At 36.9% G+C, this 14932-nt stretch overlaps 1 protein-coding gene across 5 annotated transcripts in view; it reads left to right on the plus strand.

The window, feature by feature from the left end:
- Positions 1 to 14932, plus strand: part of PHC3 (polyhomeotic homolog 3) — an 84034-nt gene that overhangs the window by 33751 nt on the left and 35351 nt on the right. For 4 of the 5 annotated variants that reach the window (XR_003511075.1, XM_027541430.1, XM_027541451.1 and 1 more), the window contains 3 exons: positions 1091 to 1337; positions 11557 to 12428; positions 12717 to 12764. Coding sequence is in view for 4 of the 5 variants with exons in the window: in XM_027541430.1 (XP_027397231.1) it covers positions 1091 to 1337; positions 11557 to 12428; positions 12717 to 12764 (1167 nt within the window). In the remaining variant the exon portion in view is untranslated. The remainder of the gene's footprint in view (positions 1 to 1090; positions 1338 to 11556; positions 12429 to 12716; positions 12765 to 14932) is intronic. The other variant, XM_027541439.1, reaches the window with a different exon arrangement.

Raw genomic sequence — 14932 nt, forward strand, 5'->3', positions numbered from 1 at the left:
ACACTGCATTGGCACTTGAAAAGAGATGGTATAGAGCATCAGTTAATGGTACTGTTGTAGGGACCAAACACACGTGAAACTAAAGAACATTTACAAAGCAGCAATATATTTGTCACCCTAGAATCTCTCTTACTTCAGTTTCCCTTCCTAGCATTAATGTATTTGGTGCGTTCATTCCAGAGAGGCAAAAAGTTAGGCATCCAGAAGAGGCATTTTCTGTCTTACTGGTTTAAAATGTTACAAACCTCAGATGAGAGTAATTGGGATAATCTTTGCCACCATCCTGACTGGCAGTGTGTTTAGAAGCCCTGGTGTCTGCAGGAGTCAGGCTTCTGTGGTGGCTCCGCCTGCAGTGCGGGAGACCTGGGATCGATCCCTGGTTTGGAAAGATCCCCAGGAGGAGGGCATGGCAACCCATTCCAATATTCTTGCCTGAAGAATCCAATGGACAGAGGCGCCTGGCGGGCTGCAGTTGAGGGGGTCGCCAAAGTGGGACACAACTATCTGAGCACAGCACAGACAGGCGTCATCACAGTAAAGCATTTCAGTGCCGTGCAGGCTCTTCAGTGTGTGAGATCTAGTTCTCAAAGCCAAATGAGTGTTTCGTAACCATCCCAACAAAATCTCACTAACTCTTTAAAGTTAGTTAATGGAAATGCTTTTAATAATTGTCACAGTGGGTTTGATTTCATGAATTTGTTTTCTTAGAAGGTTGGTGTTCCCTTATAATCCTTATCTGTTATTATTATATATACTGTAAAAAAGTTTCTAGGTCTAAAATGCAGCATGTTACCGAGTAATTCCCTCCTATTCATAGTTCTTTTGCAATATGTATGTATGTTCTATTCTTTAGTTCTTAATGATTCTTTTCCTTCATGTCTTTTAAAAAAATTGCCACTTAATGTTTAGGTATGATTAATTAGAATAACAACTCCCCTTTCCTTCAGGGTTAATTAGTTGTTTCACGTGTTTAGAACTTTATGTATAAAAAAGCACAATATAAATATGTTGTCATTGTTATAATGGTAGCGATTACCACATCAATTAATACCATCTGTTTCATCCTTGTTTTTTGTTGTGTGGTTCTTAGGTTCAGAATTTAACATTACGCAGCCAGAAGTTGGGTGTATTATCTAGCTCACAAAATGGTCCGCCAAAAAGTACTAGTCAAACTCAGTCATTGACAATTTGTCATAACAAAACAACAGTGACCAGTTCTAAAATCAGCCAACGAGATCCTTCTCCAGAAAGTAATAAGAAAGGAGAAAGTCCAAGTCTGGAATCACGAAGCACAGCTGTCACCCGGACATCAAGTATTCACCAGTTAATAGCACCAGGTGGGAAAAACTTTTGTTGAAAATAATTGCATTATTCATTTTCTTCACAGGCAGAGCAAAACAAAAGATATCCATTACTTGAACAGGAATACTTTTAAAACATTATAAGGTGTGAATTTTATAAGTTAACAAAAGAATGTCTCAATAGTATAGCTTGAAAAAAGAAAAAGAGCCCAACAGTTAAAGCATTATAATAGATTTTTTGGTCAGTTGACATTTGATTAACATCTTCATTGTGTGCTAGTCTCCTGTTGTATGGATAACACCTGTTAGCTTGAAAAAAAAATTTGCCTGTGGTTTATTTAATATGCTTTACTTGTCCAAAATTAAAAGCTTTTTTAAAAAGCAAGTATGTATTTGTCTTTAAAGTTGTGTCTAGTGGGAGGAATTTATCACTTTCCAAAAATAAGGATTATGCATAATTATTTTCCTCACCGTATTGCTCTTTTTCCATCTTTGATTTCATCTTTGAGAGGAAGATGTCAGGGAACCAACTAAGTTGTTTTCAGTCTCGTCAGCCTTTGAAACTCGTGTCTGTTGCCTTTGCCATCTACAGATAATCTTCCTTCGTGGTTCTTATGCTGAAAGTGTTAGGGCTGTGCAGAGTGAGTTTCCTTATCATGTCTTCTGTTCATCTCAGAATTTCTCAGTTTTGAGCTTTCTTCAACTCTAGTAGGATAAGGAATTATCTGCTCTCCACTTTAAAGTTAGCACTATTTCCTTGTGTCATTGATTGCATTGTTTTTAAACTGGTTCCTGACCTTTCATAGTTATAGCAGCTTGTGTCTCCCTCACGCTTGATCCTTTCTTTTGCTTCTTAAGCCTACTTAGATCTCTACTATTCTTAATATATCTAGTGATAGTGGTAGTGAAGTCACTCAGTAGTGTCCGACTCTTTTTGCGACCCCATGAACTGTAGCCTACCAGGTTCTTCCACCCATGGGATTTTCCAGGCAAGAGTACTGGAGTGGGATATCTACATATGTTTTTATACTAGTTTAATTTGTTTATTGAAAGTGTGTGTGTGTGTCATGCACTGAGCTAGGCACCTCATATATGTTACCTAAAAAAAAAAAATCTTCCTTTGATCCAGCCTCATCAGGTAAGTATCTTCTTTCTATCCTTTTATAATTATGCATTACTTTTTATAATATATATATTTTACTAAAGTATAGTTGACTTACAATGTTTTAGGTGGAAAGCAAGGTGATTCAGTTATACAAATACACATATATTAGTTTTGAACTTATTTTCCATCATAGGTTATTACAAGATATTAACTATAGTTCCCTTGACCATACAGTAAACCTTTGTTGCTTGTTGCATATCTACTGTTTAATTAGAAGTCTAGCATTCTATTCATACTAAGTCAAACAAGTGGAATAAAAATGTCATAATTTTTTTACTTAGACAAAAATTCATAAATTTTCTAAAATATATATTATACATATTTATGTGTAGACAAAAGCTTTTCTACTACACTTGATAAAGGCTTGAGAGACAATATTAAAAAAGAGATGGAGAAATTGGAGAACATAAACTGAATGAAATGGGAGCATTGAATATGAAATAGAAAAAATGAAACTGACTAGATAAAAGTAAAAGATCATCATATAGTCCAATTATTTTTAAACATGATTGCTCATTAGAAATGTATCTGGAGCTCTGGAGAAAAAAAGCAATACTTGAGCATTTGTATTTTTCAAAAAATTTCAAGATAATTCTGATAATGCATCTGCATTTTAAAAAGTGATTACAGGTTTTTCTATTAGATCCTAGTTTTGGTGAAATAGAGTTCTATTTTTCCATTGACCAATCATGATACAGTGATATTAAGTGAATAATAGTTACATAATCACAATAGTAAAAGATGTTTATCAGCTTTCATAATCAATAGCCAGACAAAAAATAAAAGATAATTACAATTGAAGCTATAATAGGAACATGATTAGCTTAACAATGTAAAATAACTACATACAATTTGGGGGGTCAAGCAGAGTGCTGTGGTAAGTGGAAGTGCGTACATGTACGTGTTTTCATCCACTCAGCCAGGCTGTCTTTTGGTTGGTACGTTTAATCCATTTACATTTAGGGTAATTATCAATATGTATGATCCTATTACCATTTTCTTTATTGTCTTGGGTTTCTTTTCCTTGTTTTTTGTTTCCTACCTAGAGAAGTTAGTTCCTTTAGCATTTGTTGTAAAGCTGCTTTTGGTGGTGTTGAATTTTCTTAACTTTTGTCTGTCTGGAAAGCTTTTGATTTCTCCATAAAATCTGAAGGTGAGTCTTGCTGGGTAGAGTATTCTTGGTTTTAGGTTCTTACCATTCATCACTTAAAATAATCATGGCATTCCCTTTTGCCTGGTGGAGTTTCTGTTAAGAAATCAGCTGATAGCCTGATGGGAGTTCCCTTGTATGTTATTTGTTGTTTTCCCTTGTTGCTTTTAATATTTTATCTCTGTGTTTAATTTTTGTCAGTTTGATTACTGTGTGTAATGGGGTGTTTCTCCTTGGGTTTACCCTTACTGGGACTCTGTGCTTCCTGGAGTTGATTGACTATTTCCTTTCCCATGTTAGGGAAGTTTTCAGCTATTATCCCTTCAAATATTTTCTCTCTCTCTTCTTCTGGGACCCCTAAAATGCGAATCTTGGTGCATTTAATGTTGTCCAAGAGGTCTCTTAGGCTGTCTTCATTTCTTTTCATTCTTTTTTCTATGTTTTGTTCTGTGGCAGTGATTTTCACCATTCTGTTCTCCAGATCGTTTATCTGTTTTTCTACCTCAGTTATTCTGCTGTTGGTTCCTTCTAGTGTATTATTCTTCTCTGTTCTTTAGTTCTTCTAGGTCTTCGGTAAACATTTCTTACATCTTCTCAATCTTTGCCTCCATTCTTTTCCTGAGATCCTAGATTATCTTCACTACCATTATTCTGAATTTTTTTTCTGGAAGGTTGCCTGTCTCCACTTCATTGAGTTGTTTCTCTGGGGTTTTATCTTGTCTCTTCATCTGAGGCATAACTTTCTGCTTTTTCATGCTGATTAACTTTCTGTCATATGTTTTTTGTTTTAGCTGCTATGAGACTGCTCCTTACTGCTGCTTCTGTCTGCCCTCTGATAAAAGAGGCTAAGAGGCTTGTGTAAGCTTGATGGGAAAAATTGGGTCTTACTCTGGTGGGCAGGGACTTGCTCAGTAAAGCTTTAATCCAATTATCTGCTGATGGGTGGGGTCGTACTCCCTCCCTGGTAGTTGTTCTCCCTCCCTGGTAGTTGTTTGACCTGAGGTGACCAGCCCTGGAGTGTGTGGGCTCTACGGTAGGGTTAATGGCGAATTCCAAGAGGGTTTATGCCAGTGAGTCTTTCCAGTGCCTCTGTGCCTGTGGTGAGCCCCTGCTGACCCATCCCTCCACAGGAGACCCTCCAACACTAGCAGGTAGTTTTGATTTCGGTTTTCTGTGGGGTCACTGCTCCTCTCCTCTGGGTCTTAGTGCATGCAAAATTTTGTTTGTGCCCTCCAAGACTGGAGTCTGTTTCCCTCAGTACTCTGAAAGTCCTCTAATCAAATCCCACTGGCCCTCAAGGCCAGATTCCCTGGGGATTCCCAGTCCCTTTGTCGGATCCTCAGGGTGGGAAAACCGACATGGGGTTCAGAATCTTCACAATAGTGTGAGAACGTCTTTGGTATTTCTGTTCTCCAGTCTGTGGGTCACCCACCTGGCATTTATGGGATTTGATTTGATTGCGATTGTGCCCCTCCTACCATCTTGCTGCAGTTTCTTTTTCTTCGGACACGAGGTATATTTTTTTGACGTGTCCTTCTGTTGATGGTTGTTCAACAGCTAGTTGCTGTTTGATTTTGGTGCTTTCACAGGAGGAGATGAGCACACATCCTTCTGTTCCACTATCTTGAACTGCCCTCTATGCATTACTTCTTAAAGTTTCATTTTATTAATACACTGCTGAAGGTTGCTTTTCCTCTATCTAAACTTGTTTCTCTTTTCATATTTCCTCTGTGCTAATATTGCCAACTTTCTCTATATGACATAATCTCAAGATCTTGTTAGAATGTAAAAATAATAAATCCATTGATAGTGTGGTTACATGTGAAGTCTTCTTTATAAACATCTGGGTGCCAGGTCCTGTTGTCTGTATGGCCTGGTAACAGGACTTTTGTACTGTATTGTTTAGAGGGTTCTTGGCCTGGTAACAGGATTTTTGTACTGTATTGTTTAGAGGGTTCTTAGCCTCATACCCGGAGAAGGCAATGGCACCCCACTCCAGTACTCTTGCCTGGAGAATCCCATGGATGGAGGAGCCTGGTGGGCTACAGTCCATGGGGTCACTAAGAGTTGGGCATGACTGAGCGACTTCACTTTGACTTTTCACTTTCATGCATTGGAGAAGGAAATGGCAACCCACTCCAGTGTTTTTGCCTGGAGAATCCCAGGGACGGGAGAGCCTGATGGGCTGCTGTCTATGGGGTTGCACAGAGTCGGACGCGACTGAAGTGACTTAACAGTAGCAGTGGCCTCATACCTGCCCCTGGCCAGTGTTTTGTTTTTTGGTTAATTTTGGCCACGCTGCATGGCTTGTGGAATTTCAGTTCCCTGACCAAGGGTTGAACCTTGGACGGTGCCTTCGGCAGTGAAAGCACAAAGTCCTATCCACTGGACTGCCCGGTAATTCCTGGCCAGTGTTGATAGAAGGAGTTAGTGTGGAGAGGCAGTGACTCACTGTGCTTGGAATGACTGCTCAGGGGAAACTTTCTAGTGATTTCTATAGTTTAAATGGAGGGTAGGTTAATTTCCTTCCAAAAAGAAAGGTACAAAGTCTGTCAGGGTTAGTTCAAGCAAAGAGATTCACTTTTTGATTTTCAATCCCTTTGAACCCCCTAATACCTGGTTTTAAGTTGGCAAGGCAGCAGTTATAATTTTTCTGCCCTTTTAGGTTTTCTCCTCTTGCTGGTGGGGTATTAGTCTTAAGCTAAAATTTTTTTTTAGATTCTTGATTTGGTAATTTGTCCTTTTCTTCAATTGGAAAAATGTTTGCTCTTGCAGTTCACTTTAAAATATTAAAAAATCTACTTGTGTTCTAACATAATGTACAGTCTAATATTTATTATAATAGACATGTTTATTATTTCCTTACATACATTTCTAGGGTGCTAAAATCATTTACTTTTCTTCACCATTTCTTGAGAGTGGAATTCCTGCTTGATATTTATTAATCCTTTTCTTTATATATAAAATAAAGGCAAACTTTAACCAAATATCTGGAAATTATCATGAGCTGTATTAGAACTCAAGTTTTTTAGTAGTTTTTTAGAGCTTTTATGAAATCTAGTTTAAAAAATATGCTTAATTGTTTGCAGATATTAATGAAGTATGTAGAAGGACTTAATGAAAGCCTAATTAGTCTGCTTAGATTGCCATTAAACAATACCATAGACTAGGTAGCTTAAACGACAGAAATTGATCTTCTCACAGTTCTGGAGGATGGAAAGCTCGGGCTCAAAAGCCGGCAGCGTTTGGTCTTTGGCGAGCGCTTTCTCCCAGGCGTGCAGGTGGCTGCCGCCTTGTACATCCTACGTGGTCTTCCTTCTGAGTGTGAGAAGAGGACAGCAGGTCTTCCTGTTGGGTCAGGGTCTTGCCCGTTGACCTAATTTAACCGTTATTGTTTCCTTAGAGGCCCCATTACCAAATACAGTCACAGTTAGGGTTAGGAATTGAACATAAGAATTTTGGGGGACACAAACATTTGGACCATAGTTGGAACCCAGACTCAGCTAAGACTCTGGCTTCTTTTATACCCAGTGCTGCCCCTCAATAGCTAGGTGATTGCAGGCAAGTCACTTCACTATTGAAAGTTTCTTCACCTGAAATATATTGGATTGGTAGAGTACCTATCTTACCTCATGGGGTTGTAGTAGCTATGGAATGAAATGATGTATTTAATAATTTGCAATAATACAATTATTTGCCATAATAAAAGGTTCTTTGTATGTAGACTACCTGACAATATTAAAGTGTTTGTTAAAATAAGAAAAATTAACAAATGTCACATTTTCCAGAACACTAAGACTTTTCTTATACAGAAGTATTGTTTAAGGTATCCTCACAGTTATTCTATAGTATATATGCTTGTCAGTTGGACTTTAGGACTAATAAAAAATATATAGACACTTTCTGATGTCTGATCAAAGAAAAGTTTAGGTGAAAGGATAGCTGTTACTCTAGTGAATTACCTCTCTAGAAAACAAAGTTTGCTCACTTGCTAGAGCACAGAGAGACTTTTTATTCCTGTGACTATAGTCTCCATTGTATTTCAGGAATATGGTAGATCTTAATTATAACTTAAAAAATTGAAGTAAAGTGGGCCTTTGCTATTACGCTCACAAAACCTCTATTTACTTATCTGTAAAAGGACAATAGTGATATCTACTCCACAGGCATTTTGTAAGTACAAAGGAAAGTTATGTGAAAGCATCTTAAGCCCCTCAGTGGAAAGGTACTCTATAGAAAGCCAAGGTTTCATTGACTGTAATATAGAGTGTTTACCAACACATTTATAAGATGGTGACGTAAAATTTTCAGTCTTAGTTTGAAATGCTACTCTAGTTATATGAAGAAATGCTAGTCTAGTTATATGAAGATTATTATCTAATTTCCATTTTGGTTTCAACAATGCTTGGGTATTTGTTAACTTTCTAAATGCTGCTTTCTTGAGATGTTAATCAGATGTTAATTTCTTTAAAGAATCTCCAGAATTTTAAATAATAACCAAATGCAAAAAGATTGAAATAAGTTGTTAGAATTTTTTATAACGTTTTTGTCACAAATGTGGTTCAGTGTAAAAAGGCGTTACAGTCTGAGATTAAGAAAAAAATTTTGACTTTAGGTTTGTTTTAAATGTGATAATTGATACATGAATTTAATATTAAGTAGTCTTTCCAGTTTATCTTCTAGTGAACCCAGTTTCCATTATTTAGATAGGATTTTATCAGCATCTCCCTCTATGTAAAGATATGCACCAATATACAGAAGAGGCATAATGATGTAGAAACCACTCAGTACTTGATTTTGCTAATTCTTATATATATGTGTGTGTGTGTGTGTGTGTGTATATATATATATATATATATACTTTTTTTCCTGTTATGAGTGACTCCCTTGTGGAAAAAACTACTGTTATTACTTACAGATTCAGTTCAGTTCAGTCGCTCAGTCATGTCCGACTCTTTGTGACCCCATGAATCGCAGCACACCAGGCCTCCCTGTCCATCACCAACTCCCGGAGTTCACTCAGACTCATGTCCATCGAGTCAGTGATGCCCTCCAGCCATCTCATCCTCTGTCGTCCCCTTCTCCTCCTGCCCCCAATCCCTCCCAGCATCAGAGTCTTTTCCAATGAGTCAACTCTTCCCGTGAGGTGGCCAAAGTACTGGAGTTTCAGCTTTAGCATCATTCCTTCCAAAGAAATCCCAGGGCTGATCTCCTTCAGAATGGACTGGTTGGATCTCCTTGCTGTTCAAGGGACTCTCAAGAGTCTTCTCCAACACCACAGTTCAAAAGCATCAATTCTTCAGCGCTCAGCTTTCTTCACAGTCCAACTCTCACATCCATACATGACCACAGGAAAAACCATAGCCTTGACTAGACAAACCTTTGTTGGCAAAGTAATGTCTCTGCTTTTGAATATGCTATCTAGGTTGGTCATAACTTTCCTTCCAAGGAGTAAGTGTCTTTTAATTTCATGGCTGCAGTCACCATCTGCAGTGATTTTGGAGCCAAAAAAAAAATAAAGTCTGACACTGTTTCCACTGTTTCCCCATCTATTTCCCATGAAGTGATGGGACCAGATGCCATGATCTTCATTTTCTGAATGTTGAGGTTTTTTTTTTTTTTTTTTTAATTCATACTATGACTTTTATTAATATCTTTCTGGGTGCTAGATATTTTTGTATTCTTTTTTTTATTTTTAAACTTTACATAATTGTATTAGTTTTGCCAAATATCAAAGTGTTGAGTTTTAAGCCAACTTTTTCACTCTCCTCTTTCACCTTCATCAAGAGGCTTTTTAGTTCCTCTTCACTTTCTGCCATAAGGGTGGTGTCATCTGCATATCTGAGGTTATTGGTATTTCTGGCAATCTTAATTCCAGCTTGTGTTTCTTCCAGTCCAGCGGTTCTCATGATGTACTCTGTATAGAAGTTAAACAGGCAGAGTGACAGTATACAGCCTTGACGTACTCCTTTTCCTATTTGGAACCAGTCTGTTGTTCCATGTCCAGTTCTAACTGTTGCTTCCTGACCTGCATACAGGTTTCTTAAGAGGCAGGTCAGGTGGTCTGGTATTCCCATCTCTTTCAGAATTTTCCACAGTTTATTGTGATCCACACAGTCAAAGGCTTTGGCATAGTCAATAAAGCAGAAATAGATGTTTTTCTGGAACTGTCTTGCCTTTTCGATGATCCAGCGGATGTTGGCAATTGGATCTCTGGTCCTCTGCCTTTTCTAAAACCAGCTTGAACATCTGGAAGTTCACTGTTCACATATTGCTGAAGCCTGGCTTGGAGAATTTTGAGCATGACTTTACTAGTGTGTGAGATGAGTGCAATAGTGCGGTAGTTTGAGCATTCTTTGGCATTGCCTTTCTTTGGGATGGGAATGAAAACTGACCTTTTCCAGTCCTGTGGCCACTGCTGAGTTTTCCAAATTTGCTGGCATATTGAGTGCAGCACTTTCACAGCATCATCTTTCAGGATTTGAAATAGCTCTACTGGAATTCCATCAGCTCCACTAGGTTTGTTCGTAGTGATGCTATCTAAGGCCCACTTGACTTCACGTTCCAGGATGTTTGGCTCTAGGTCAGTGATCACACCATCGTGGTTATCTTGGTCATGAAGATCTTTTTTGTACAGTTCTTCTGTGTATTCTTGCCACCTCTTCTTAATATCTTCTGCTAGGTCCATACAATTTCTGTCCTTTATCAAGCCCATCTTTGCATGAAATGTTCCCTTGGTATCTCTAATTTTCTTGAAGAGATCTCTAGTCTTTCCCATTCTGTTGTTTTCCCCTGTTTCTTTGCATTGATCGCTGAGGAAGGCTTTCTTATCTCTTCTTGCTATTCTTTGGAATTCTGCATTTAGATGCTTATATCTTTCCTTTTCTCCTTTGCTTTTCACTTCTTTTCAAAGCTATTTGTATGGCCTCCCCAGACAGCCATTTTGCTTTTTTGCATTTCTTTTCCATGGGGATGGTCTTGATCCCTGTCTCCTGTACAATGTCATGAACCTCAGTCCATAGTTCATCAGGCACTCTATCGGATCTAGTCCCTTAAATCTATCTCTCACTTCCACTGTATAATCATAAGGGATTTGATTTAGGTCATACCTGAATGGTCTAGTGATATTCCCTACTTTCTTCAATTTCAGTCTGAATTTGGCAATAAGGAGTTCATGATCTGAGCCACAGTCAGCTCCTGGTCTTGTTTTTGTGTACTGTACAGATTACTGTAGGGTTTTGTGAGTGTGGGTAAGAAGAGAAGTAAACCAAGATCCTTTATCTAGACAGCATGACTGACGGTATTATTTTTTCTGCAAGCAAAACTAGTGCTCTCCTAGATTTGGAATGGCCTCTGAAATTTCGTTTCACCATGGTTAAAAATCATTTAATCATGTTGTAGGAGTTACACACATGTTTTGCTTAACTGAATTAACTTTTTATACAAAAATTTTCCTGGATCAAATAGTACCAACTGTTTATCTTGGTTTAAATTTGGGAATTTATTTTGAAAGCTTTTTAAATAATTGACTGTTAGCTGGAAGAATGTTTAGACATGGATTAAAAAGGATACAATCTTTATTTTATGATATAAAGATATTATACTTGTTATGCTCTTCTTGCCAAAGAATGATTCAAGTGGATACACGTTGTTAAAAGTTATTGGAAATATTTGATGACCTTTAAAATTTAATTAAATCATGTGTAAATTCAAATTTATATCAGTTGTTTTAGGCCGTTTTCTTTTGGAACTTATCACAGTGTCGTTTATTTTTTGAAATTATGTAGTTTTTCAAGGAAAAGTTGTCATTACATTTTCAAATCATTCTTATTAGGAAGACTCATTATAGATTTTTGATGTGCAAACTTTCCTCCTTTAAATTTATTTTAAAATTTAATGTTTTTGAAATAAAGACTAATTGTCATTTTTTTCTCTTTTAGCATCATATCCTCCAATTCAGCCTCATCCTCTAATAAAACATCAGCAGATTCCTCTTCATTCACCACCTCCCAAAGTTTCCCATCATCAGCTGATACTACAACAGCAGCAACAACAAATTCAGCCAATCACACTTCAAAGTCCAACTCAAGACCCACCGCCCTCCCAGCACTGTATACCACTCCAAAACCATGGCCTGCCTCCAGCTCCCAGTAGTGCCCAGTCACAGCATTGTTCACCAATTCAAAGTCATCCCCCTCCTCTAGCAATGTCTCCTAGCCAGTCACAGTCAGCACAGCAGTCTGTAGTGGTGTCTCCTCCTCCACCTCATTCACCAAGTCAGTCTCCTACTATAATTATTCATCCACAAGCACTTATTCAGCCACACCCTCTTGTGTCATCAGCTCTCCAGCCAGGGTCAAACTTGCAGCAGTCCACTGCTAATCAGGTGCAACCTACAACACAGCTGAATCTTTCATCCCACCTTCCACTTCCAGCTTCCCCTGTTGTACACATTGGTCCAGTTCAGCAGTCCACCTTGGTGTCCCCAGGTCAGCAGATTGTGTCTCCAACATCACACCAGCAGTATTCAACCCTGCAGTCCTCTCCAATCCCAATTGCAACCCCTCCACAGATGTCGACATCACCTCCAGCTCAGATTCCACCACTGCCCCTGCAGTCTATGCAGTCTTTACAAGTGCAGCCTGAAATTCTATCCCAGGGTCAGGTTTTGGTGCAGAATGCTTTGGTGTCTGAAGAGGAGCTTCCAGCTGCAGAAGCTTTGGTCCAGTTGCCATTTCAGACTCTTCCTCCTCCACAGACTGTTGCGGTAAACCTACAAGTACAACCACCAGCACCCGTTGATCCACCAGTGGTAAGCCCTTGGAAGCTCTTTGACTTTCTTGCTGAACTGAAAGTAAACAGTTTTCTCCCACGTTGTGTTTTATCATTTAGATATAAATGCCTATGAATTTAAAAAGCTTGAAATTTCCATCTGTCAGTGTCTGACATACATGCTGTATGGGCCAAAAAAAATGCCATTTGTTGTAGTATGGTTGCATGCTTGATAATTTGTGATGGTTATTAAAGTCCCTCGTTAATTTTATTACTATTTAAACAAATCCATCTGCTATCTTTACAGAGTTGATTTTTTTTCCCCAAGGGAATGCATTTGAACCAGTGTCATCTGCACAAAGTTTTTTCTCTTAAGGTGATTATCCTTCATAGATCCCTTTGTTGGCTTGTATGTTCTTAAACGTATGGTTTATCTAGCTAACCTTTTTGGTTGTATGCATTCTGCAGTTATAGGCCGTTACGGGGCTTTTGCATCAAGGTGGAGGTATGCTTGTATGATGTAATTTTTTGGTAAATTTATATTTTATAATTAAAATTTTGTAAAAAAAAGTTATTCTAGGAAAGAATCCAACTTTGCAAATATTAACCGTAGTCCATCTTTTAGAATTGTAACTTCTGACTTTTAAATTTCTACTAAAGGAAAACATATACTTGAAATATTTCTCATTTAAAAAGCTAAGAAGGATGAGTTGAATACTGAGAATAAAAAAATTCATTGAGAGGAGTAAAAGTTTTGAATAACTGAGACTGTGGTGAAATTTATCAAAATAAACCTCTAAAAATGGCACATATTGCCCAGAAAGCAATTATTCTGTAAAAACATTTGTCTTTTAAACATTCTATAAAGGACTTTTATAAAATAATTTATAATAAAATTGAAATAAGGTCTCTAAATGTTAGAATGATCAAATTTATAACTGAGGAAAACAATATTCCCAAAGGAGATTTATATCAAACCTCACTGAAGAGATCTTATCACTTAAATACAAATAACCATTAGCTCAGAAAGGAGAAGAGTTTCAAAGTTTGTTCCTTAATGGAAAACATTTTGATTCTCGGGATACAAATTTATAGAGTCTTCATTCTTGTCATTCTTACCGATAAGCATGAAGAGGTTGAATTCCACTTTTATTCAGAACAGAACTTGGCAAAGGTAACAGTGGGCATCTAGAAATAAGTTTGCATTTCAGTATTTTCTTTTAATGGATTTTGAAGAGTTTACAATGGATAATGTAACATAAAAGCACAGTCTTTCAGCTGTAAAGTACCTTCAAAGAAATCAAATTTGAATTTATGTTCTCAATTTCTAGTTCAGTGGATTGGCTTTTAACAAGTAAAAAATAAAGTTCCCCTCTATGCCTTTTATTTTTCTAATTATTTTTGTTAGGGCAAATCTTGGAGGACTATTGGGGATAGAAATATCAAAAACAGAACACTTGCATTAAATTAAAGCTAAAAATCTAAGATCTTGTTATTTTCTGCCCTCTATTAATTTTGTGTTTTTTTCCCTTAAAATTTATGTTACCTAATTTTTGGAATTTTTTTCATGAGAAGAGTAGTTTTCTTTGCTATCACTGGTATGGTTATATTTGCTATATATGTTTCCATGTTACTTTTCTTTTACTTTTGAGTTACCATAGCCTGTTTATTATCTTGCTGTATTTTTCTTTTATTACCTTTATTAAGTCTATTTTTTTACCATCAGATTTCTTCATGAATTACTCATTCCTTCACAGTTTCCAGGTTGTTTCAAATGTTTAAAGGTAGAGAGATGTTTACTTGTAAAGAGAAATAATAGGTATTTACTTCTAAATAATAGATGTGAAACTTTCAAACATAAGTGTGAATTTTCAAAATAAAATCAGTATTTTTAAAAAGATTTTTCATTGATATTTGGGTATGATAAATAGGATATGATGAGTGTAGATAATTTAGAACTAATAAATGTTTTCCACAGTTTATTTAGGGAAGGGAGACAGATGAGGCTGATGTACTTTGAGGTAAGTTTGGCAGCCATTGTTAGTTATAGAATAGTTATGAACTAAAGAGAAATTGTAATGTACAGTTTCCAAATGATCTTGTGAGCAAAACCTTCACTTCTTTGCTTTATTCAGTCTTTTAGTTATTGTACTTACGTTTTTTATGTTGATGGTGCCAGGTGTCTGACAGGTCTGTTTTTGCCTACTTCTTTTATTCTTTATTTTGGCTTCACGTGGGAGATGTAAAATAAAGTATGTATAGTTAGGTTTACTTGTAAAGAATGAAAAGTATTTTACAGGATTGTTTGACGGATTATTTCAGAATATGCTATCTGTATTTGCCTCTTTTAATCCTTTAAAACTCTATTCCTATTTTTTTTAAAATCAGAATTCTATGCATGATCTCCATGATCTTTGATTCCTTAAAAGCTATTGTAGCTGTTTGAAAACTTGTGACAGCATTAATATTAAAAAGTTTTCAGCACTTAAGGAAAAGATGCCCTGTGTAAGAAGAGTAATTATCTAATAAAGGAATGCTGCATAG

The sequence above is a fragment of the Bos indicus x Bos taurus genome, chromosome 1 (assembly GCF_003369695.1).
Source record: "Bos indicus x Bos taurus breed Angus x Brahman F1 hybrid chromosome 1, Bos_hybrid_MaternalHap_v2.0, whole genome shotgun sequence".
NCBI classification, from domain to species: domain Eukaryota; kingdom Metazoa; phylum Chordata; class Mammalia; order Artiodactyla; family Bovidae; genus Bos; species Bos indicus x Bos taurus.